We start from the raw sequence: 25,711 nt of genomic DNA, 5'->3' as shown, positions 1-25,711 counted from the left end.
AAAAAAAAGAGCAGGGGGGAACGTAATGCTTTTAAATCTCAAAGATCAAATACCTCTGTTAATATCTGTTAGAAATTCCTCACAGAGATTTTGGCATATGCCAGTCTGGCACATAACTCCACCACAGCCACCTGCCATCCTGCCTGGAATTGTTTGCAGCTCCTTTGTGTTCTCTGAGCAGCACAAAGCTGTGGCGTGTCTGGTGTCACCACCAAGTAACAGACTCTGCACTAAGCCACGTGACAAACTTCCTTTTTTCCCCATTTAATTAGTTTTCCTTGCATGAACACTGTGTTTTAAGCAGTGCTTTTTCCAGTCTAAGGGGTCCCTGAACACCGGAAAACCTAGGGGTGTATGAATGAGGATGTTTTGTTCCAAAGAGAACGGAGGATTCCAGGATTGGCAGCTAAAATGAAAAGAACACCACAACACCAAGAATTCTTTCACAGCTGCTCTTTGGCTTTCCAGTCTGTGCCAGTTTAATGACAGGATTTTGCTCCATACGAACTGGCCTCAGGCCTGGCACAGGTCTGACACGTCACCTCATTGTTGGGACTGTAAGTTCCAGGAGAACAAACCACTGTGAAGAGAACAGAGTTGGGGTTCCAGCCACTTTTCCCCCATTTTAAGGGGACCACCAGACATCCCTGTGAGCCTTCCCAGTGCCCTTCCTGCCCCTCCAGAGCTCCCTGAGCCTCTGGCTAAATCCCCCCCAACTCTACATCCTGCAGCAGTTGCTGCAAAAGAACTTGAAAAATCAGCAGAGAATTTTCTAGCAGGACTTTCATGAGAGGAATTATTTCTTATGGGCTCTGGATCCTGAGGATTGTCACTCACCAGTGCCACCTGGAAGGAAAAAACCCACTGCACTACTTCTACTTTGCTTGGAAATGCAATTACAGCTGTGAATGCACTGACATGCTCCACTGGCTCATTTCCTATCATTACTTTATAACTGTAATGTGAATATCCTCCCAAAGGATGAACAGAAATATCCCTGCTTTTGACCCCAATATTTCCCTAATCCTCCCCAGAGCTCTGTGCCCAGCTCTAATCAGCTATATTTAAATCAATGAGCTCTATTTAAAAGGATGGATTTGATATTTACCACAGCAGCTGGCACAGTTCTGGTGGGTGTGGTGGTTTCTCCCAAAACCTGGCCGACAGCTGTCGATGGGAGTCATGGAGAAGCTGTTGTCCACGTACTGGATTGTAGGGACAGCCTGAAACTCAGACTTCAAAACGTGCTTTATCTGATGGAAAAACTTCCCAATCAGGTCTGCTGCCTAAAATGTAAAAATATTGGGGGAATAAAAGCATGGTTAGTTGATTTTTGTTGATTTAAAAATAAAAGGAGATATTTTCTAGTCCTGATTTCCACACACTGACTTGTCACCTTAACTGGGAGTGTTCCTTGGCTTCAAGGGGCCTGGCTTCAGACCTAGCATGTGAGCTGATCCCAGGATTTAATATTTAGAAGGCAGAGAGAACAGATTTTAGAAATTGGCTACAGTAGACTTACTTTAAATTGCATTCCATTGACCAAATCATAAATCAAAAATTTTATTTAGAGGACTGGAAGCTCAATATAAATAATAGTTTCTTAATAGCTTCTTAATTATTAGAAGCAAATACAAAGCAAGTAATGAGCCTGATGTTTTGACTGTTTTTTGTAAAGCTATTTGTATCAATTTGACTTCAAAACCCATTTTTCTTCCTGAATTGAATTATTTTAAATCCATGAATCATCACTTACAATATTAATCCCACAAAATCTGGGTAAAGATGGATTAGTAGCAGTCATAACTGCAGGAGCTAAGGCAGAGGGGGGTGTTAAAGAGGCAGAGAGGACAAGAGGTGACTGACACAGAACCTGTCGGACTCTCTTGTTTGTCACATCTTCACAATCGTAAGGAAACTTCTGGCAAACTTCTTCCCATCCTGGTGCAAATGGATTGACTATGGATGGAGGAAAAAAAATCCATGAAAAAGGGGAAAAAAGGTAGATTAGGTGCTTGTGGTTTCCATCTAGTTCCTTGTTTTGTTTAGTAGGAGTCAGAGGTCAATCAGTATAAAATTGGGGGGAAATACACTGAGCTGAGAGAATGGAATCAATGTCTCACACAGCAACATCAGTGTTCTAAAAGGGCTGAAGTTTTATGTAAAATTAAAAATCTTTGGGTCATGAAATTTTCTTTACTTCACATAGGGAAAAATATCCACAAAACTATTCCATAACCTGTTGGATGGTCTCTCTTTGTGTGTGGAGAGAACAGATACAGGAGTGAAGGTGGTCAGAGAATTAAAGAATAATTTTCTTCTCTCAGTGACAAACCACCTCTAACTCAAGGCAGCATCAGCTGATTTAACTTTTTGTGAAGTGAAACCACCTCAGTACTGCCATGAGGGAGCTGTGAGGCTCTTGCTTTAGCTCTGTGCATTTCCTAGAATCAAGCAAAAAATTCAAGGCTGGGCTGGATGGGACTTTCCAGTTGGTCCAGTGGAAGGAGCCTTGCCTATGGCAGGGAGGAACTGAATGAGCTTTAAGGTTCCTTCCAACTCAAATAATTCTGTGATTCTAAAACCAGAGTGCACTCAAATCAAATCCTGAAAATCTAAATATGACAGTGACATTAGAACGTATTATGGGCTGTCTCCTTCTGACAATTCTCTCTAACTTTGGTGATCCCCACTCTCTCTAGGATTGTAAAAAGTTGAAGGCTAAATTTAACATTAAAACTGCGTTTTAGCTCCATCTGTGGGCAACAACAAAAAATACAGGGACTCAAAAAAAAAAAAAACCAAACCCGGAACAACTTTCAGAGGTGCCTTTTGACTCTGCTGATTTTCAGACATCATTTGTAGCACTCACAAGTTGCTCATAACAATAAACAATTGTTGGAGATTTTTTCAGAGATGGCTTAGAAAGCAGCTGTAAGGAGCAGATTCTCACAGCCTGCTTCTGTGAACAGCAGAGGTTCTCAGGTTATTTTTAACTACAGGTAAAAGTGGCAAACATGAAGGCCTTGAGAGCCTTGCACATCAGAGTTCTCAGGCAGCTTTCTCATAACAAGTGGATGCTCTATCTTTGGCTGTTTTGGGAAAGCAAGAATAATTTTGAGAACCTAAATCTTGGTATTGGAAACATAAGGAGGGGTTGGTATGTTATCTCTGACCTATTGTGAGCTCAGATTTTGCAATATGCATGAAGTGAATTAACACTGATATAAAAGGTGCCTGATGGATCAATAAAGTGGAGTCGATGCTGACCAATGCAAGGTGGGTCGTCTCCCCTCCAACTTCAATAAACAATCCCTCCCAAACAAGCCCTGAAATTACCTAGAAAATTAACAAACAGCTCATACTGGAGGCCGCCCTTTGGTGTCCTGATAGAGTGGCACTTGTAGGATGACCCTGCAATGTGACAGGTCAGGTGGGAGATGCTGCTGTTGAGGATTTTTTTTAATATCTCGATGAACAAGTCGTTGTTTTTCAGCCCGCAGCTCGTTGTGCTGAAGCGAACAGACACCTGATAGGCATGGTCAGCTTCCCTGTAGGCTGGGAGGAAATGGCTTGGGTGTGAATCTGGGGTGTAATCACAGATTGAATCTTAGATTATCAGTTTTTGTATCTGAAATATGGGCTTTAATTCAAAAGGAAATAAATAAATAAAGCATTGTCATTAATTATGTCATAACATGTTTGTCCTTGACAGAGCTGACTCAATAGTAAGAGATATTTTAGTTTGAAGTATACAGGAATTTGTGTACTTAATGAAGACTCTGTTCTCAATAATAAAAGCAAAAATAAGGAGGTAAAATGGCACAGAACCAGCATGTCAGCAAAGCTGTGTGTCTGAAACAGATTGGTGCCAATTCTATGCAATTATGGTGTAGGAGTAATTTTATTATTATTTTAAAAGTTAGTTTTTCTCAAGTATTTTTTGGGTTGTTGTGTTGTGGATGGGAAGTGATGTTGGTGAAGAGTGGTTACAAGGGCTGGAGTGCAGATCTCAGATAACTCTGGAATTTTTGCAGTTAATTCTGTACCTAAGGGTAGAGATGATTTTATTGCCATATATCCTTGGGATCATGAATATTAAACTTTTTCCCAAAACCATGAAAAGGTGCATATATTTCTATAAGTTAAAATAAAAAAATATTTCTATGCCCGGATAAAATTTTAATTATTTTGGTATTTTTTTAACCAAGCCTTGCAATAAACACAGAGCTCACAAACCCACCAATGTGCTTACTCCTAACTTGGCAATCTTACCATAAACCATGAATTTATAGGCCTCAACCATTTCTGTTTCTTCCTGTGTTGTGGTTTCGATGACTTTGTGGGAGAGAGTACAAGTGTAGGCACCAGACATTGGCACCATGAAACCCATCACCATCAGCTTCCCTGTCTCTGTCAGATTCACATAGCTTTGCCCTAAAATAGAAATATTGCATTACCAGAAATGGCCAATTTTTGATGCATTTAGAATATTTGAAGATGAAACCTTGCTCCTGTAAGGTATAATGATGCTGGTTCAAGTTAGCTTGAAATGATCTAAAATTTATGATTTTTAGGATTTACTACAAATTTCCTTTTTAGTAAAAGTATTTGTAACTTTTAGAGGGAGAAGGGAAATGGAGTTGAATGTCAGAACTTGTGGAAATATCTGGCAAAAGGCTAAGAAACCACTGGGGGGTGTGAATAGAAAGAAGATAAATATGTGGTATTTTTAGTCTGAACTAACCTTGTAAAACTCTTCCATCTGGACCAGTCCACAAATAGTTGGGATCTATTATTCTTTCTCGAGAAAGAGCCAAATCCATACAGACCAGGAATGGGCTGTTTGCAAACACCTTAACATATACATTCACTGCAACAAAGAATCAGGTAAATTATGTAAAATGCTGACATTTAATAAATCACCAAAAAAAAAACCTAATTGAAAATTGTGTTTGAAGTGTATTTTTCAGTTTTGGACTTGCAAAGTGTGATATTAAAGATTAATCTCCATTTGTTCTTAATTAATATCCTGGAACTGTCCACAGTGTGGCTGGTGCTGACTGTTAGAGGGAGACACTTGTGTCCCACACTCAAACTGTGGTACAGGCAAAAAAAAAGCACCAGATTTTTCAGTGAAACCCTCATTTAGATGTTAAATTTTCATCACTGCTTCCAGCAGCACTATGGGACAAAATAGATTTCCATTCTCATCACCCTTTCTCTTGTTCCTACACATAAAATGTTCCATGTATCCTGGTGCTACATAATGATCCTGAGGCTTAAAACTACAAATTCCAGTAAAAATTAAATTTAGATAGGAAAAAATGACATGTTTACCTTCATGCCTGATGTCACCATAAACTTCATTCTTTCCAATTAAATCAATAGATTGCTCTTCCTTCAGTTCTGCTCTCACTGCAGGGAAAAGTAATTGGAATATTAGAGATCAATGTAAATGTGTGATTGTTAATCCTTTATTGCACCCTGGCTTTTGTCACATTTTGTTATGAAGGTTTTTGTGACAAGAATCCCCAGAAGAGGCAGAAATTATTGAAAATAAGGTTTTGTTTTTTTTTTCAGGCCATGGACACACTGGGGTGGTCCTGCCTGATTGTTGTGTCCCAGGGTTGAGCCTGGGGGACAGTGGGGTGTCACTGGAACCTCTGATAACTCCTCTTGAGGGGCTTCATCTTCTACTCTGAGGGAAGATTTTTTGAGGACATTTGTCCCTCACGGTGGGGATGTCCCACCAATGGGGTATCAACAGAGCCCATCTGTCCCCTCTTGACGGGCTTCATCTCCCACTCTGAGTGAAGGTTTTTTGGGGACATTTTTCCCTCAGAGGGAAGGCTTTTGAGGGACATTTGTCCCTCTGGGGGAAGGTTTTTTGGGGACATTTGTCCCTCACAGTGGAGCAGCACCCACCAATGGGATCTTAATGGAGCCCACCTGTCCCCTCTTCATGGGCTTCATCTCCCACTCTGAGGGAAGGTTTTTTTTGGGGACATTTGTCCCTCAGAGGGAAGGTTTTTTTAGGGACATTTGTCCCCTGGAACCCACCTGTCCCATCCTGATGGGCTTCATTTCCCTCTCTGAGGGAAGGTTTTTTGAGGACATTTGTCCCTCTGAGGGAAGGTTTTTGGGGACATTTGTCCCTCAGAGGGAAGGTTTTGTGGGGACATTTGTCCCTCACAGAGGAGCAGTATCCACCAATGGGATGTTAATGGAGCCCACCTGTCCCCTCTTCATGGGTTTCATCTCCCACTCTGAGGGAAGGTTTTTTCTGGGGACATTTATCCCTCTGAGGGAAGATTTTTTGGGGACATTTGTCCCTCAGAGAGAAGGTTTTAGGGACATTTGTCCCCTCACAGTGGAGAGGCACCCACCAATGGAGTGATGCTGGAGGAGCTCACTCTGTCCCCTCCTGAGGGGCTTCATTTCCCGCTCTGAGGGAAGGTTTTTTGAGGACATTTGTCCCTCAGAGGGAAGGCTTTTGAGGGACATTTGTCCCTCTGAGGGAAGGTTTTTGGGGACATTTGTCCCTCAGAGGGAAGGTTTTGTGGGGACATTTGTCCCTCACAGAGGAGCAGTATCTACCAATGAGATGTTAATGGAGCCCACCTGTCCCCTCTTCATGGGCTTCATTTCCCTCTCTGAGGGAAGGTTTTTTGAGGACATTTGTCCCTCAGAGGGAAGGTTTTTGGGGACATTTGTCCCTCTGAGGGAAGGTTTTTGAGGGACATTTGTCCCTCACAGTGGAGAGGCACCCTCCAATGGTGTGATGCTGGAGGAGCTCACTCTGTCCCCTCCTGAGGGGCTTCATTTCCCGCTCTGAGGGAAGGTTTTTTGGGGACATTTGTCCCTCAGAGGGAAGGTTTTTGAGGGACATTTGTCCCTCTGAGGGAAGGTTTTTGGGGACATTTGTCCCTCTGAGGGAAGGTTTTTGAGGGACATTTGTCCCTCACAGTGGAGAGGAACCCACCAATGGCATGTCGCTGGAGCTGCTCACTCTGAGGGTCTTCAATCTGCCCCTCTGAGGGAATATTCCATGGGGACCCCACCCCAGCTCACCGGACGAGCTCCCCCCCCCCCTACCACCCCCTGAGCGTACCAGCCTCACACCAACACGCCCCCACAGCTTCTTCCCCACCCCTAGTCCCTCTCACCCCATCCTGCCGCCACCACCACGGCCGCCAGGCCGAGGAGAACGCCCGGGGGGCAGCGGGGCCGCCCGCCGCCCCCCGCCATCCTCCCGCCGCCCCTCACAACGGCCGCGGCGGGCGCGAGGGGGCGCTAACGGCCCCCCCCTCCCCCCGCCTCCAGCCCCGCGCGCGCTCGGCGCTTCCCGCCCTTTTTCCTCCCCTCAGGGCTGAGGGCGGGAAGGGTGGGGTGTCCCCGCCGGGGTCCCTCGCTCCTTCTCCGCTCCCTCGCCCACGCCCCGTGCTTTTTATACGGTTTTAAAAACATCCTCGCCAGCGCTTCACTGAGATTTTTAAAGAGTATTTAGTTTTGGGGAGGTTTTTTTTTTTTATGTTTTCTCGCTTTCAGGCCCCTGAGGCGCTTGGCAGCGAAGGACGGGCCCGGCCAACCCCTCCCGCGTCCGTTGTCACCCTTCAGCCCCACATCACTCCTCCACAGTGCGCAGTGAGCTGTGTTTTTGACTCTAAAGTGGTTTTTCCGGCTGTGGGACAAGGAGAGGGAAGTACAGAGGGACAAGGGGGGGAAGAGGCTCCATCATGGCTTGGTCTGTCACAGCTCAACCTGCCCTGGGCTGTGGAAGGTGTCCCTGCCCATGGAGGGGAAAAGGGGGGGACTGGATGGGCTTTAAGGTCCCTTTCAACCAAAACCACTCTGTGTTTCTGTCACTTGCTGTGAGAAAGACTGAAAGTAAGAGCTGGGCACATCCTGTGGCTTTTCCTCCTGAGGGGCTGTGAGTACTGGGTGTTCTCCAGCTGCAGGTTTCTGTAGAAAGTCATTACAGGACACATATTTTTCCACTGAAAAGCAAAAAAAAACCCCATCCCTTTCAGCACCCAAAAGGGCTTCAAGAGAGCTGGAAAGGGATTTTGGACAAGGGTCTGGAGAGATAGGACAAGGGGAACGACTTCAACTAAAATAGGGAGATTCAAATTGGATATTGTGAAGAAAATCTGATCTGTGAGGGTGGTGAGGTCCTGGAATGGATTTACCAGGGAAATGTCCAAGGCCAGGTTAGACAGGGCTTGGAGCAACCTGGGATAATGCAAGGCATCCCTGCCATGGCAGGGGTGGAGCTGGGTGATTTTTAGATTTTAAAATCCCTTCCAACCCAAACTCCTGCAGGATTCCATGATTCTGCCACTTGTGACTGAAAGCAAACGCGGGCGAATAGTGCGGGCTTAAAAATGAACCCGAATGACACAGTATCACTGCAAGTGACTTTCAGCTCAGTTACATGTTTTAGAAAACTTGCTATGTGCTTGAAACATTTAAACATGTAACTATTTTGTTTCTAGAGCGGGTGATACAAAACCACTGACAGGGCACGGAGGGTCCTCGCATTTGACTGCCCTGCACACTCCGAGACACTCAAGACCAGAAACGGTGGCCAAGCCTCTGGAAATTAGCAAAATAGTATTTATTCTACCTACCTAGGTCATATTTATCACTCCAGACCATGCTAGTGTCCCAAAATGATGTCACAGTATTTGCATAACAAATATGGAACAACCAACATGGGAATAAGAGTTATTTTTACAGAGAGCTGTGAAAGTTTTAATGCTTCTATGTAAAAACAGCACTTAAGTGATGAGCTTCCTTTAATAAAGAAAAGAAAAAAATTGGTAAAAACACAAATATAAAAGTGTGAAAAAGGAGGTATCAAGTTATTGATGGAAAACAGTTCTACTCAAGTTTCTTCTTCCTTAGACCAACACATTAACTCAAGTGGTCAGTTAAAGTGTAGGAACTGTGTCAGGGTTTTCATTTTTAATGTCGTGGAGCTGCTGAGCAGGTCAGAACCGGGACCACCTCAGACAATCCCACGTTCCCATGTGCTGAATGTTTTCAGTTTTACTCAAAGTGAACATTTCATGCTGACACTGTGCAGGCAGAATGATTCAGTTTGTAACGTGTCTGCTACAAACGAGTCATATTTCAGCAGCCTCAGCTCCTAAGGATGTTTATAGCTCCTTTCAGGTCCTGCACAGCCCATCACTCCCCAGGTTGCTAATTATTATGAATTAGTAGCTCTGCTATAAAGCTTTGGCTGCAGTTTTGGTTCTTTATAAACTCATAGTCAGTGTCTTTAGCCAAATGACCCATTTATTTTCAAAACTATAATATTTCTAACTCCTACACTGGTAAATTTTCATTATAGATTTGTAAGCTTTTAAAATTTTTTTTGGTGGGGGGGGAGAAGGAGAATGGGTTATTTTTAAGAACAGGAAGTGTTGCAGGGAGGATTTAATAGGACAAAACGTGAATTCAGGTATTTATATTTGTGTTTAAAACCTGGATTAGTGAGGTTTGATTTGGGTAATTTTTTGTTTTTGTTTTGTTTTGTTTTGGTGGGGGTTTTTCTGGTCAATAGAGTATCAGTAGGAAATGATAGAAGAGGACAAAAAAATCTGCAGTTGTAAACTTGATCATGGAGTGAGTAGACATTAAAAAGCTGAATATTTTATCCTAGGAAATATGTAGAGAGATTTCCAGGAGTGCAGAGTCAGGTAAAGGAGCTGTTGCAGGGCTCTGGAGAGCCTGCAGACCACAATTTCTATTTCTGATCTTTCAGGTGAGTGATCCAAAGGTGGGATCACACTAAGGAGGGTCACAATTAGCACAAGGATGTTTTTATTGGCTGGGAAAACCAGGCTTGTTTGATTTGTGCACTTAAAATAAAAACAGAATGAAGATACAATTGTTTCTCTGAGGGCAAACATGAGGGAAAGTAGGGATTTAAATCAGAGAACAAATCTGGCAGTAAGAGAAAATGGCTGTGGAAAATCTTGGGATGGAAACCAGAGGTTTCTGGTTGCTGCACAGCAATCCCAGGTCTTCCTTAAAATTTGTAGAACCAGGAATCCTGCCTAATTAGCAAATTATTCTGGAAAGGGGCTACAGAGATTAGGAATAGCCAAGAATTGCTTGATTATCCCACTTTTTTTCTTTTTTTTTAACATTTTATTTCTAGAATCTTTTCCCAAGCAATGGAAAAGCACGAGTGTAAGAAGCAGCCGTTGGCACCACACAGGAAGTGAGTAGGAGAATCATGTTTCCATGTTGTTATCCTGCTCCTGATCTATGATAATTTCTGCTTGCTGCCTTTGGGTTTGGATCCAAGTGATGAGCTCAGATCCCGATTTCCCTTCTCACTTCATCAACTGCTTTTGGGCCTGGAGTGACCCCTGAATGTCACCTGCTGCTATCCCTATACTCAAAGCCCTGTTCAGGCCCAGTGTGGAATGCACCTCATTTTTGGAGTCTGTACTAGATGGCTTTGAAATCCATATTTGTTCCATTTTATTGAAGAACTCTTTACTTTGATTTTCTGCTAAATAGCAGAAATAGCTATTTTCTAGCAGAAATAGCTATTTAATAGCTGTTTTCTTCAGAAAACCATCTCAACCTAAGTTCTCTTCACTATTATCTCAGCCATAACTTTACCACACAGTGTGGGGTTTCTGTGGGGGCTCCCCCGATCTCCAGCCCCGCTGCCCTTCCTGAGGGGCTCAGGTCCAAGTGATGAGCTCAGATCCTGATTTCCCTTCTCTCTTCATCAACTGCTTTTGGGCCTGGAGTGACCCCTGAATGTCACCTCTGCTACCCCCTGTACTCAAAGCCCTGTTCAGGCCCAGTGTGGAATGCACCTCATTTTTGGAGTCTGTACTAGATGACTTTGAAATCCATATTTGTTCTATTTTATTGAAGAACTCTTTACTTTGATTTTCAGCTAAATAGCAACTCTGTTTTCTTCAGAAAACCATCTCAACCTCTATTATCTCAGCCATAACTTTATCACACAGTGTGGGGTTTCTGTGGGGGCTCCCCCGATTTCCTGCCCTTCCTGAGGGGCTCGGGTTCCCTGCAGCGCCTCCGAGGCTGGCGGGACCGGAGCCGGCACCGGGACCGGGTCCGCTCCTCTCGCCGCCGCCCGGCGCCGCTCTCCGCCCGCCGAGCGCCCCGCCGGATGTCACGGTGACGGGCGGGAGGCGAGGCCGGTGCGCTCCGCCGGCAGTCCCGAGCCCCGGGCGGGCAGGTGGAGCAGGGAGCCGCGAACGGAGCATGGAAGGTGAGAAACGACCCCGCTCTTCCCCCGGACCCTCTGTCCCGCCGGGGCTCGCAGCGGTTCCATCTCCCGGGGGCTTTCAGCCGCTTCTTGCTGCAAACAATTCGCAGGCTCTGGAAAAGAAAACGAGTTGCGTGCAGCAATTAAACGGGAAACGAACGGGGCTTTTTGCCCCCTCTCTGTTTAATTTCGGAGATATCACAAAGTGCGTGATAAAGCCAGGGTTTAGAGCGTGCTTTATCTGCTGTTCTTATTCTGAGCTTTAACGAATTCAAGGATGTCTTCTTTCTTCTCACCTGTTAAACGTGCCCATAATATTCAGAGTCGGCCAAAACTGATCTGGGAGTTAATATTGGGTTCTGGAATAATTACCTGTCATAGAAAAGCAGTGTTTCTGGTGTTTTTAACAATCCTGGCAAAGAAGCTTTGCAAAGCATCACTTGGTTTCTTGTTTCAAAGGTGGAGATTCTTACTTCAGTGCTTTAAGGGCTCCACTTTAGATTCTGTCCTCTCTCAATGACTTGAGGCTTTTCGTTATTTTAAGTTAGTTACAAATGCCTATTTAAAAATGCATTTTCCTTTGCTGAAGGCTTTTAAACTATTTTCCTGTAAATAATCACTCATTGAATCTGACTGAATCGAGAATGTTGCTGTTGGAGAGAAGTAACTAATGATTTGAAAGAGTGGGTTTGGGGGCACTTTGCCACTTAAAAATGCAGCTTCATTTTCTTGATCGAGTTGGGATCGCTGTCTTTTTGGGATGGAAAGTTTGTGAGGTGTGTTGGAATAGTCTGCAATTAGGAAATAACAGGGTTCCACTATAACTGAGGTTATCTAAGAAATCCTTTCTTTGGTATTCTTATTTCTTGTGCGCTCAAAGTGAACATGGAAATGTTCCTTCAGGTTTTGGGTCTGTACTTGAGGATGATGAGGGTCCATTAATGTGCTTGAGGGTGCTGGATTGGGATGAAGTTAGTGCTGGAATGTGTTATCCTTGGGTACAGAAACTTTCAGGGGTGTTTCTGTGGGTCTTGGACAAATCTCCGTGCCCTGAGGACTGAGGGATAACACGGCTGACTTGGATTTTCCACACCCAGTGTGTGGAGGTTTGGTAGGGTCACAGAGCAGCAGAAAGGCCCTGGCAAGGGTGGGTGTTTGAACCAAAATTTGTCTTGAACTTGATTGTATTTCTCCCTGAGTGGTTTGGTTTTGTGACTGCCAAAAGAACTGTCCAGCTGGAGCTGTCAGCTCCAGGCTCTGGGCTTGGATCAACAGGTTGGATCTTGATGATCTTAGTGGGACTTTTCCAACTCAGGACATTTTATGATTCAGAAAATCCTGTATTGAATCACTGAGTTTATTCTGCTGAGTTTAGAAGGTCGTATGCACCAATATGAGAAAAATATCCTTAATTATACACTGCTGATCAGTGTATAATACCAGTGCTGAGCAGGATTTTTTCCCAAATGACATGTGCACTTAAAATACCCGTGACATTTCACAAACTGCATGGTGCTTAGGATCAGCAAAGCATCAGAGACCCCACAAAGAGTTTATTTGGCCCAAGTGCCTTCTTCAGAAAGCCATGGAGGCTGTGGATGATGAAGAAATACATTCAGTGGAGACATCAGCTAGAATTTCTCTCCTTAATGGCCCAGTGTGGGTTGAAGGTGAAAAACTTGTTGGAGTGGAAGAGGTTGAGGGGTGTACATAGCAAAAGTACTGACTTCAGACAAGGAAACTGTTTCTGCTCCATCTACTGTGATGGAAGGACTAAGAGCAGATGGGACTTTCAAAAGTGTCTCCTTCCCTGTGCTGTTGAGCTGAAAAGTGCAGCCTGCAGGAAAAAGGCAGCATTCTGGTTTCATTTTGGGGACAAACAGGTGAAATTGTAATAATCCAAAATATACCTCCCATTCTGTATTAAGGATGTAAAGGAAATAGGGTCATCGGTGATTTGAAAAATATCCATTTTATGGGGGTTAAATTTCTGGTTGGCTGTTCTGGTCAAACACCAGGATAAAATATGAATAGTGATGCATACTAAAATACCATAGCACTTTTTTAGCAAGCTATTTGAATATTTTGGCTCCCTTTGCCTATGGGTGTAGAACACAGGATGGCCAAGGATTGGTTTCGAAAGCACACGAATTTTACTTCTGCTTTGTAAATGCACATTTGTGCCTCAGCTGCAGCACACAGAGAGCAGCCTCCTCTTCCCATGCACCCCAGCCACTGGAGCTCTTTGAAGCTTGGGAAGACAAACGTGTTCTGTAAGTGATTTCCTGCCTTGTGTTTTTCTGAACATTTGCTAGAAAAATAACTTTATTGGTGTAGAATCAGGGGTGGAGTTTACCCAGATGTTGTCCTGTCACCGTGAAGGATTTGGCTTAGGATAGGAAAGAGATCTGAGGTTAAATATGAAGGGACCACTAAAGCTTGAAGAAGCTGCTGGAGACTGATGCTGTAAAGAAACCAGGTGCTGGTGAGGGGAGATTGAAGGCTTGAAAGTGGACAAAAACCAGGATATTTCTCAAGCAAGAAGAGAAATATTCTATGGTGTGGCATTGTTTTTATCTCTTCTGAAGGGTTATACTGCCCAGCAACCATGATGGGCATGAAAACCTTGTGTTCAACAAAATATAAATAAATTCAGACTCCATCTCAGCAAGGAGGAGATGAGGAGGCTGAGCAGGTCCTGCTTGGCTCTCGTGGGGTTCAGGCAATGCTGCTCTCCAGAAAGTTGTCCTGCACTTCCAGGGAAACCTGAGGAATCCAATCATTTATAAAAATATAGAGTTACCCAGGAATATATGTAGAATGATTGGAATTCAAGCAGTCATGTAGGAGTTCTAGATCTTTCTTCCATGACCTCCTTGGAGATCAGGGAAATGCAGAATTGCTGCCAAGGTTTCAACATCCTGGGGCTTTGACCCAACTGTGCAGGGATTCTGAATGCAATTAAAACTAAAATCAAATGTTGCAGAATAAGGGAGATTTCATTTAATTATGTGCAGAATTGCAAGGGTTTGTGCAATTTAAGTGTCTGTATTCATGGAATCACAGTTTTGGGATGGAAGAGCATTAAAGTTCATCCAGTTCCACCCTCTGCCATGGGCAGGGGCATCTTCCCCTATCCCAGGTTGTTCCAAGCCCCATCCAGCCTGGCATTGAACACTTCCAGGTATGGGGCAGACTCAGCTTCTCTGAGCAACTTATTGCAATGTAAAGTTAAAATCAATATTACAAAAATTTTGTTCATTTCTCCCAGAATTTACTGATGTTTTCTCACCATTATTTGCTGTATAAATTAGTCCATTTGCTTCTTTGTACCTCCATTTTCCTGGCATAATCGAATGAAAATGACAAATTAAGGGATATAACCAAACAACTCTTTCTTATTTACTTCAAAATATCCATCCAATAAATATCTGAACTTTTTTATCCTTTAATTCTGTGACTATCTTTATGATGCAAGGCCTCTATTTTATTGCACACATTATCCTCCCCCCTCTATTCATGCAGTTTTTTTGGAGTACCTCTTCTGATACCATGCTGCCTCGCTGGAGAGTTACCAGAGCTTTATATTTTAACGTTGCAGAGACCACAAAAAAGTTCCATATGCAGAGGAGGTAAAGACAGATAATTATGGGGTAAATGTCACCCGTGGTTAACACCTCATGCCCGCTGCCTGGGTGTTTCTGTTATGTAACTGCCAGGAAGAAATTTTCCTGCTCCAGAAACCATTATTTTTTTAAGGTTCCAAGCTGATAAAAGATGTTATGGCATGTAAAAAAAAAATAAAGAGAGGGGAAAAAGCTACAGGAAAGAAAGGAGGAAGGAAGCAGGTAACTGTGTCTGTGTTAAGAATTCAACTTCCAAGCAATGAAATCTCAAGGCAGGGAGGTCTGGAGTTAAGAAATAACGGGACAGCTCAGGTTTGTGCCTCAAATTTAAATCAAAAACTCAATTTTGGATGTTGGGCAATGGGAATACCTGCAGCTTGTGCTGGTTCAGAGCTCTGCTGAGCCCCCAGCACGCTGGGAAACCAGGCTGCATGGGTATTCATTTGGCTGAAAAATGTTTAAAATTCCTAGCATTTGATCCCTTTTGGAATTTCTCAGTGGGAATTAGACTCGCATTCCCATGAAAACCAACTAGATCTGGTGAAGATAATGGGGGGTTTCCCTTTGTGTTGGAAAAAAAATATAAAAATATCTTTGTGCTTTAGAGAAATCAACTTGCTACAGAGTTACTACGGCTGCACTGTGCTCACAGGGTACTCAATGAGTAAATTGAAAGCTTAAGGAACTCTGTTCTATAATTTTTGAAGTTAGAAAATCATACTTAATCCCTTTTCTGGGCACAGGCCAGTGCTCAGGATATAAAGAAATGAAGCATGATACTAATTTGGTTTTTATTTCTTTGAAACCTTTTCTTTTTCAATTTTACTTTCAGCCAAGAAAACGGGAATTTATAAGATTGTAACAAGTGTGTTGGGAACTGTTTTAAATATTAGACAGCTCAGGCTGCTTTTCTGTCTTTTGCAGATTCACAGCCCGGGATGGACCTCAGTAACCCTCAGGAACAGCCTGTAGCTGCAGGTATTGTGCTGTTCAGTTGTGTTTTCCACCCTCTCTTGACAATTTTATATTTAAATTGAGAAAAAGACACGAATTGTAGCTGCTTTAGGGTCCCAGGACACTGTATAACAGTCAAAAGTATAAAGAGGGGCATTAAAGACAAAAAAAAGTAAATTTTAGAGATGAAATAAAACCATGGAAGTTCAATATAATTCTGGGAAATTATAGTGAAGTGGGGGAAAAGGACTGTATAGGAGGAAAAGAAATATTTTCAGGAGAAAGCCGGGAGTTTTGATTAGGCAAGCAAGAATAATACAATTCTCTTGGTTGACTGCATTTCTAAAAATATGAAAACAAACCTCCTGAGTGAGTTTGACAAGTGTTTCACTTTCTTGTTAATCAAAAAGTGGAGCCTCTTTTCATCTCCAATGTAAAATTTAGCTTGAGAAGGATCAGAGGTGTTACCATCCAGCTGTCAGTAGGTTAAAGAATTTACCAGCAATTTCACAGTGTTACTGTAAATTTTTAAAATTCCCATAATGTTTGAAAAAAATTACTGTTTTTTAATGAAATATTGATTTGAAATTTACAGAAATACACATCATATGGAGCTAGGTTGCACTGTGAGGTTAATGAAAGAGGCTTTATTTGAAACACTTTACATGAATAAATTTCACTACAGTTCAAAATGTGTCTTTATCTCCAAGTGGAGAGGCTGGGATCTCTGGGATGCTGCTCTGCATGATAATGTTGATATTTAAAAATACACACGTGGAATAAGCAGAGAAGTGCAAGTGGGTTCAAAGAGGCCTTGATTACATCTGCTTGAGCAGTTTTCTGGCCCAAGGCCAGAATGATTAAAATTTTGCCCAAAAGAACAAAGTGGAGCTGTGATTCCTTTGCCTTGCTCCAAGGAGCTCCATCCCTGCTCACAGCACAGAGCACCTATGATCGAGTTAGATACACTGGATTTTATTCCTGCTGCCATTTAGAATAAAATCCAGAATATTTGGATCTGAGCAAAAGCTGAGAATGTGTTCCAGGTGTGTGTGAGAGTTGGTGTAGGATTTTGGGAAGTGAAATCATTCCCCAAAGTGCATCTGTAAAAATAACATTGTACTGTCAGCAGTGCTGGGAGTGTGTAGGTGCTTTCTTTGAGGGAATCACCTGGAAATATTCTTGGAGAATAAATAGTTAATTATTTTTTGCCCTTTTTTTTTTTTTTTTTTTCCAGAGGAACAAGAGGATTTGACAGACTGTAATCTGAACAAATCCCAGGAAATGGAAAGCATGGATAATGTGGAAGATATGAAGGAACACAATCAGTCTAATGAAGAAGCAGGAGGTAAAGTAGAGTTGGAATTCTGATAAATAATAATTGTATTTTGTCTTTTTATTCATCTGATCATGCTATGAGAGCATGCCTTTAAATGGAATAGCAATACAATTCATTTGGAGCATTTCAACACATTCTAAAGAGGAGCAACACTTTTCCATCAGGGAACCTTACGTGCATTTTAGCAAGGTCAGTTTTACAGGATCTGTGAAATATGGATGGGAAGATAAAAGAGCAAGTGCATCTGGTGAGCCTCTAATGTGTGTGCTAACAAATTCCTAACAGCAGTTTGCATAGGCAAATCCTGTGTTAGGACTGCAATTTTTATTTATGCTAAGTACTTTCATACCTAAAAAAATAACTTGATAATTTATTCCTTTTTTTTTTTTTTTGAAAGAAAGAACAAATTATCTCAAATTCACAGGACCACTCAGACCTGTAAAATTTAAAAGTGTAGCAGCAATGTTGTATTTTAAACTGGGGGTGAAAGGGAGGTTTATTGATGAAGAAAATACCCTTCCTATAGCCCTGAGAGAAAACATAGGGATTAATTAAAATAATAAATTAATCTGTGCTGTCTTTAAAAACCATCAGGCCCTCTTCATTATTAGATAGAAGATAGCAGCAGCTCCTGAAACTTGGCAATTGCACAGAGCTCAGGGTTTACATGTGTCCATGGCACATGTGTTGAGTTTCTTGTATGCTGTAGAATCTCCTAAACTGAAATCTCAGCATTTACAACAGCTCCTGCCCATCACCTGAGAGTGTTGATCCGTGCCAGGGGCCTCAGCCCCAGCCAGTGAGGAGTGTGCCAGGTGCAGGATGTGGGGCACGTGCCCTGGGCACAGCACACATGGTGTCACCCGTGTCACAGGGCCTTGCTGTGACACCAGCCCATGGCAGCCAAGCAGCACCAAGGGAAATTACAGCTGTGGCTTTGGGTGGGAGTTTGAGGTAGAGTTTGTATCACATGAATCAAGTAAATCACTAAAGAATTCTGTGTTTTGGCTGTGTAAGTAGCTTTGGTTGTTCCCTCTAATGTTCATGTGATTATTTTGCAGAGGTTATACTTTTGCATTATTAAAGACCCAATGTTTTTATTGGTTAACAAATTGCAAGCAAACGTAAAACACTCAAGGGAGTGGTGAGAGGAATCTCACTCAAGGATCTACAGTGCCAGTATCTGTTACTGCTGGTGTCTGGCCTTTCTGGGCATTTTATGGACATCACACAGGTTTTCTGACCAAATTTGGGTGTCTGGATTAGGATGAAAAGCTTCATGTCCCCAGAGCAGCTGCTGCTTAGCAGGACTCTACAATTGAGATTAGCTCATTAGAGATATCTGCAATGTAGAGCCTGCCTTGGGCAGGTGAGCTCTGCTCTGCTTACCCTAAATGCAGAAATTTAATAGAATAGACAGAATATGGAAAACTTGAGCATTTCCTACAACCAAGGCAGCTGATCTCTCAGATTCCACAGAACATCAAATATTCACAGCCATGCTCCAGCTGTTTGTCCACCCCTTGCATCAATTCCACTCTCACTGGCTCACTGCTCCCAGTGTCCCAGCCCTTCACTCCTCCTGCTCACTGAGCTGTGGGTGCAGGAAACCAGGACAGGGTTTCTTTCCCAAATCCCCCAGTACTGACCACCTGAGGGGAGTTGCTGTAGCTTCTTCCCACCTTCCCTTTCCAGGAGCCATGTCCATATTGCTCACATGCAGTGTCCAGGCATGAATTTGTTTTTGTTGTCTTTTCCTGTTCTCTGGCTGCCCTGTGCCTACAGAACCATTTCTCACCCTCTTCTCATACATTTAAGTCAGGAACAACTTGGACATGTGAGAGACTGTGTCAGTGAAGCTTTTACCATTCATTTTTTATATTGCTGCTGATCTCTTAAAGTCTCTTTGCCATTTGTTCTGGAATGCAAACACTGAAAATTTACATCTCAAAGACAATGCTATAAATATCAATAAAACATCATTTCCCTCCAGCAGCCTCCCTTACCATTAGAGCTCATTCATTATAAAGTGAGTATGAACCTTCACTACCACAGTGCCCCATTCCTTGCTGCTCACTGTTGGAATAAATCCATGACTGCAAGGAGAAAGCTGCTTCAAATGCACAAAAAAGGTACCTCCAGCATCTCCATGTGAAATGGCACAAAATAAAATATACATAGTGTTTGCTTCAGTGCTTCACACACTGCTCTCTGCAGTCATTCTGATACCGGAAGCCCAATAAATCTTAAATATTTAAGCATGCTGTGTTAGTACTCCAGGCCCTGCAACGATCACTAGGTGCACTTCAATTTCCTCCCAACAACACCAGTTCAGTTGCTGTTAGAGACTGAAATTCACAAATAATCTCAGTTTTCATGTCATGCCCTCTATGAAATAGCAGCAGCTCTGTTAGTCCCTGAGCAATCCTCGTGGGTCACTAACTACTGTCTGATTTCTATAAATGAAACCACATTTTGACAGTGCTGTCCTGGTGGGAGGATTATCTTTTGGGGATCACTAACCCTGGTAAAATGAATATATAATATTCTCCAGGATCACAGAATAGAAATATCATCAGTATTGGTGATGGCTTTTGGGGAAAGGATTATAAACCTTGGTTAATAAAAACCAAAAATCTCCTTTTCTTTATTTGGCACATGGATACTATCACTAATCCCCTCATTTTATATCAAATTGAAACAGAAATAATGAAAAAATATTTATGTCGTTCTCATAAATGTTAATCATGTTTGTGAGTGAGCAATTCCACTCCAGCACCTTCCCAATTCATGGCTGATGACAGCCTGCAATAGAAACCTCTCCTTTTTCTCTCCTGAGCCCCCGGGGTTTGTTCCATCTGCTGGAGGCCATCGTGGCAACACGAGGCCACTGACTCATGGAGACAGATCAGGCCTTTGATAACCTGCTTTCCACTGCCTTGCTATGTCTCTAACATGTTTTTCTCCTGCACAATTATGGCTGCTTTTTCCATGTCTTGTCAGCCATCCCTAGTGAGTAGGAATCTCCCAGTTTCTTGGCCTGTGTTTTTTTGTGATTCTTGCATTATTCATGGGTGACACTGTGAGTATGATGTGGGGAATTATTCTGAGGCTTTGAGCAGAAGCTGGACCTGTTTAGGTCTAGATATTGTCTGATATGGTTTGATGGAGCCTTTTATATTAAAAGTGATGCTGGGATCCTTTTAAAATCTTACAGACAGTTAATAAAAACACTAAATTAATGTATAGGGCTGAAACACCATCGCTGGAGCTCATTTGATATGGAAAAAAATCCACTTTTCCAGCAACCAGTTTTGTATTTGGACTTCTCTGAGCCTGTGCAAACACACCAGCTTCTGGTGTTTTTTCTGTGTGTCCTGACACAGGTGAGATGCCAGTCCATGGAAACAACTCAACTTGTCCTACTCCACCCCCCTGTTAAACAGGCTGCCATGATCATCAGTGCTAACTACCAGGCAAACAATTAGGCAGCAGGCTATAGTAAAATGGTAATTAAAAGCTTGATGGGGAAGAAGGAAAAAAAAAAAAAAAAAAAGAAACAAAACCCCCTTTTCTTGCCTCAAGGGACTGGAAGCTGCACGCTGTGGTGCACATGGTGTATGCTTGCCTGCAACCATAAAAATACACCGTTCCCATGGTGCTTCCTGTGTCTAGTCTGAAAAGAGACAAGCAATGAGAGAGGGGAGGGGAAGCTCTTGATTTCCCCTGTTCCTTTATGTGCCCCCAACACTGTTACCTTCAGAGGCCAAAGTTGGCACATCTTTAATTTAAAAATTAAATTAAAAAAAAGCGCCACGTTCCTTCCTCTGGGAGTCGCAGTCAAGCACGAATGTTTAATTATGTCTTAATTCTCTCAGCTGTTGAGGCAGACAACTTTTGGGGTGTTATGAATGTCAGCGAGCTTTCATGGTTGTGAGCTAAAAAGAGATAAAAGGCGCATTTGTGGTTTATGGATGTTAATTGCTGCTGCACTGAGGTGTGTGAGGGGGGCGGTTGAAAGGCTGGAGAGAGGCAGGAGAGCTGACAGAGCCTCACTGGGGCGCTCAGCGAGGTTCCAGCGGTGCTGCAAGAACATGCACTTATCTGCCTGGAAAGGAAGTGCCGTTTTTTATCACAATTTTTCATCTCCCAAGCCCAGCTCGAGCCCCGGCGCTCATGGGACTTGGGGTTATCTCACAACATCAGCAGAAGTTCACTGCAAGGGGATTTCTGTAGTGTTAAACCCAACAAGGAGCCTGTGCTGAACGGGTCAGGCTTCTCTAGGGGCTCTACTGGGAGTGAAAGCCGCGTTTTCCTTATCAACAAACGATCCTCTTGACTTTGTTTGAACTCTTCAGACTGTGCCGTCAGCGGCAGGAATGCTGCCAGGCACGCTCGGTGACATCAACGGGGCGGTGGTGTCACCCAGCCTGTAAATGATTGACATCAGCTGGACCATCCCGAGCACTCAGCGCTGACACAGACACTCGGATACTCTGATTGCCTGCAGATAATCAGGAAGTGCAGCTATTTCTCCTTCTAATTAACCCATTATAGTGATTAGAAAATAGAATTTACTTTTGAGATATCCTGACTCCCAGTGGAAGCTTTGAGACAGAACAAGGGCTGGAAAGAGGATGGATGCACAATTATTCAATAGATGATGGCCTTCATTCCTTAACTTTTTAAATTCCCACTTGTTCTACAATGTGTATCTTGGATCCATACAAAATAATTCCCTGAAATTAAAGGTGAGAGAAATATTTATTCCTTTGGCATTGAAATAAAATCTAGTCCAAGACTGATGAGTTGTGATACCTCCCCAATCCCCCCAGCAGAAAATAAGTGAAGATGCAGAAAATGGCTCTGGGAACTCAAATGACATGTTACTGTAGGAAATAATCTATTTTTGGAAATACAGATTAGTGAAAAGGAAATCAGTTAATGGGGATGAGTCACATTTTGCCCCCAAACCAGGCTGTTCACTTGGCACAAAATGAGAGTTGAAGGGACAGGTTCACTGTTTGTGCTACTGAAAAAGTTTCGAGAAAGGGAAACAGATCCACAAGAGCCAAAACTTTGCTAAAATACACAAATATTTCCCCTGAGCATTGGAATTGATGGTTCTTTTAACTGAACTGTGCAGAGTTTGCAGCGGGTGCTCAGTGCCCGTTTCACCTGGCGGTTTGCCGTGTCCTCAGCGCTGCATCTCTGCACTTCTTGTTCCGCCTTTATTTCCTTCTGCTCTGCGGGAGCTTTGGGAATTCACAAAGTGGATTCACAAGCTGAGCTGGGCTGGTTGTACTGCCGAGGAGCAGCGTGTGGCTGCGCTCACCTGCCGTGCCCGCAGCTCCTCTCCTGCTCTCCTGGTGCAGCAGCTCCACCTCAGGATCGGCTCCGGGAGCTGCAGGTGCTCCCGAGGCTCTGCTGCTCACAGTGACCCCCAGAAACCTTTAAAAGTCTCTTTACCCAGCCCAGCACTCGAAGAAGGAGTCAGAGCTCCTCATTTCTCTGTCTCAAGGTTGTTTATTGTTTCTTATGTATAAAATTCTTTCTCCTGTCCAGCCGAGGTTGGCTCAGCAAGACAGTCCCAGGCACTCTGCCTGCCCCTGAGGCACTGTTATCTTTTTATACTAAAAACTACATGTACAATATTTACAATAACCTCCCAATACCTATCACCTATGTTAGACAGTGAGCTTCTACTCTAAACCAATCTAAAAGTCCCAACATCACAGCAGAAGATGGAGGCCAAGAAGAAGAAGGAGAAAGGCTGGACATGCCCAGATTCCTCCATCTTGCCCCCCTGAACCCCATTCTAAAAACCCCAAAAAAATCTATTTTTCACCCTGTGATAAATTCACTATCATTCTACTTAAACTGTCATGGCTTGTGGATCTTCATATAAAGTTGGTAATTTTTTTCATGGGTCACAATCAAAACCACAGGGCTCTGTGCCAGGGTCTCTGAGCCCCCTGGCAGAGGTTTGGGCAGTCCAGGACAGGCAGAGAAATGTCCTGAATTTCAGCACCCAACCAATATTTTGAGCAATCCTGCTCTTCCAGGGAGGGCTGGATTTGTTGTTCAAACTCCCAGGAACGTTTAGGATGGGAAAAAGCAAAGCTGTAAGTTCTTACAGCTGTAAGATCAGTGTTACTAAGGGAACACAAAGTGGATGCACTCGTCTCTCTACAAGGCTGTGCTTAAAGTAAACCACAAATATTTGATTAAAGAACCTCAAATAGGAGACAACACAGGAGAAATCTAAAATTCAAGTTAAGATTATTTGCTACTGGAATTTTTTTTATAGTTCAATCAAATCAGTTCAAGTTGTTCAAGACCGTCTGAACCAAGCTCCTTCTTTCAGCCTATATATTTTAAAATTCCTCAGGTATTTATCACATATTTCCCCATTCTTCATGATATTTTATCTTATTTTCTCTCCATATTTAATTTTTCTTACAAGAATATATTGCATTGGCAGGAAGGCTCCTGGGAGATGAATTTACAAAGATTAAATGAAATGATACATTGAATTTCTCAGCTTTGAAGTTCATTTGAAGCACAGTTGACCAGAGCCGACCGTGCCTGAGTGGTCACATTAGTGATTGGTCCCTTGATATAAGTAATGCCAGTGATTATCTGAATTTAACATGTGGCCTTTCTCAGTCTGACTGTTGGGTCCAGATGTTCTCTGATTAACTGTCTCATTGAAGTCTGATTTAACGGTTGTGATTGTATCTGCCTTGCTGGACTTCAGGAATTGTCATTTTAGAAATGTTTTCTCTGGTTGATGGTATCTTAACGGCAAAGGAAGGGAAGAGCTTGTGCAGTTTCATCTTTTTCTCTGTTTTTTTTTTTTTTTTTTTTTGTAAGAGGGAGACTTAAAATATATTCAAATCTGCAAGGATAATGTTCACAGGTGTCAAAATTCAAATAAATTTCATCTGGGACAGGTATTGGAAAAGCTGGGCCCTGCAGGCCTGAGGATGTGGAATGGCATTCCCTCTGCTCCCCTCCAGCACTGGGGGTGTAGAAAGTTGAGTAAAAATGGCAAATTATTGCCACTTTTTAAAATGAAACAACCAAAATAAAATCCCATGGTAGTTTCAGCATACACTAGCTATAGTTTTCCAGCCCCTAGTCCAATTTGTCCCAGGGAAGGTCGTTCTGCCTCCCCAAATTCTGTTTGGAGTTTCAGTTAAGAGCATTTAAATGCAGTTAAATTCCATTTCCTCCTCTGAACTCAGCACTGCACAGTGTTGCTGTGCACTTTGTCCTGTTTTACTCCAGCTTTGGGAACACTCAGTTTTGGGGACTATTTCTCCTTTACCCCCATTTCTGTTAATATAACTTCAACATAATTTGGAAACCTTTTGAATGAAAATCCTAGAAAACACTGGAGTATGATTAGGCAGAAATTACAATAGAAGGGAAATACTGTGTGTGAAATCATGGATTTCCACAGGAACATTAATGTTTATAAGAAAAATCCTTGTTTTAAGTAAGATGCTTGAAGAACCAGTTACATAATTCAAGTTTCCTGACTCACATGAGCTTGGAAACGATTTGTGTTGTTTGGTAGCTGTTATTTTGCAATTAATTGTACAACTAGATAAATTACACTATGCTTTAATGATAGAGAGGCACTGATATTAATGAAGTAGAAAATACACATCTGAGCACTTGGAAAATGATGCCTGGCTGATTTTTTTTTTTTTATTTTCTTTCCAATTCTCAGTGCTGCATTTCAATTTGATTTGTTTCTATTTTTGTTTCAAGTCACAATAAAACCAAGGAGACTCATTAGCATTGAGCCTGCACTCCACAGAGGGGAATGATGAAAGTTTCTCTCCTATATTTAGAAGTGAAATTTCCACCAGGTGCATTCTGCATTGGGTCATTTAGGAATTACCCCTCACATCTGCCTTATAAAGCATCTAAACAAAATAAGTACTATTTTTTTTTTGTATTGAACAACAGTACTAAGAAAATACTAAAAGACACAAAGATAAAATAAACCCAAAGCCAATATTTCCTAGTAATAAATGCAATATTTGGGACTTTTAGTGCAGAAATCTGTGCTTTGGCCTGTAGTGACACAAAAAAGGACCTGAGGAATGGGATAGGCCCAGAGCCTGCACCCTGCAAGGGCATTTCTTGTCACCATGTCCTGGTTGGGGGATTCTCTCTGCTGTTGGCTGCAAGTTAATTCTGCTCTTTCTTTGTTGGCAAACAATGATCTCATAGCAGCTGTTGGGAAAAAGGGAGCCCAGGCTGGAGTCAGAGGCAAAACAAACCAGGGTGGGCCAAAAAGACTTGAAATCCTTTCCCTTCCCTAGATGGATATCTGCAATGGGGTAGAAGAAAAACATGGGCAAAAATTGCCTTAACTCAAATAGTGTTACCTCATTAAAAAAAAAAAAAATAAAACAAACTCATGCTGCTATTGTGTCATTTCACATTTTATAATTTCCCATCAGTTACAATCTCCAAATTCTCAGTATACACATGTAATTGTTT

General features: G+C 42.5%; 2 protein-coding genes across 6 annotated transcripts in view; one reads left to right on the top strand and one right to left on the bottom strand.

Annotated features, from left to right (window-relative positions):
* Window positions 1-62: 62 nt before the first annotated feature.
* ZPBP2 (zona pellucida binding protein 2) lies at window positions 63-7,277 on the bottom strand. Its single transcript, XM_005496892.3, has 8 exons — window positions 7,170-7,277; window positions 5,341-5,418; window positions 4,748-4,873; window positions 4,276-4,437; window positions 3,340-3,558; window positions 1,874-1,959; window positions 1,109-1,286; window positions 63-580 (listed from the first exon to the last, which is right to left on the bottom strand). Exons 1-8 carry the CDS (start codon window positions 7,249-7,251, stop codon window positions 480-482), a joined length of 1,032 nt encoding a protein of 343 aa, XP_005496949.2. The 5' UTR covers window positions 7,252-7,277; the 3' UTR covers window positions 63-479.
* Window positions 7,278-10,180: 2,903 nt separating this feature from the next.
* Window positions 10,181-25,711, top strand: part of IKZF3 (IKAROS family zinc finger 3) — a 36,698-nt gene continuing 21,167 nt past the window's right edge. Inside the window, exons 1-3 of one of the 5 annotated variants that reach the window (XM_074557555.1) lie at window positions 10,181-10,237; window positions 15,820-15,873; window positions 17,087-17,197. In XM_074557555.1, the coding sequence (XP_074413656.1) occupies window positions 15,834-15,873; window positions 17,087-17,197 (151 nt within the window). In that variant the 5' untranslated portion in view covers window positions 10,181-10,237; window positions 15,820-15,833. Of the gene's footprint in view, window positions 10,238-11,131; window positions 11,273-13,330; window positions 13,543-15,819; window positions 15,874-17,086; window positions 17,198-25,711 lie in introns of those variants that run through there. The other 4 variants (XM_005496893.4, XM_074557556.1, XM_074557557.1 and 1 more) reach the window with 4 other exon arrangements.

Source organism: Zonotrichia albicollis, chromosome 23 (assembly GCF_047830755.1).
Source record: "Zonotrichia albicollis isolate bZonAlb1 chromosome 23, bZonAlb1.hap1, whole genome shotgun sequence".
Classification (NCBI taxonomy): domain Eukaryota; kingdom Metazoa; phylum Chordata; class Aves; order Passeriformes; family Passerellidae; genus Zonotrichia; species Zonotrichia albicollis.
The sequence above is the reverse complement of the archived record's forward strand: the minus strand, read 5'-3'. Positions and strand labels throughout refer to the sequence as shown.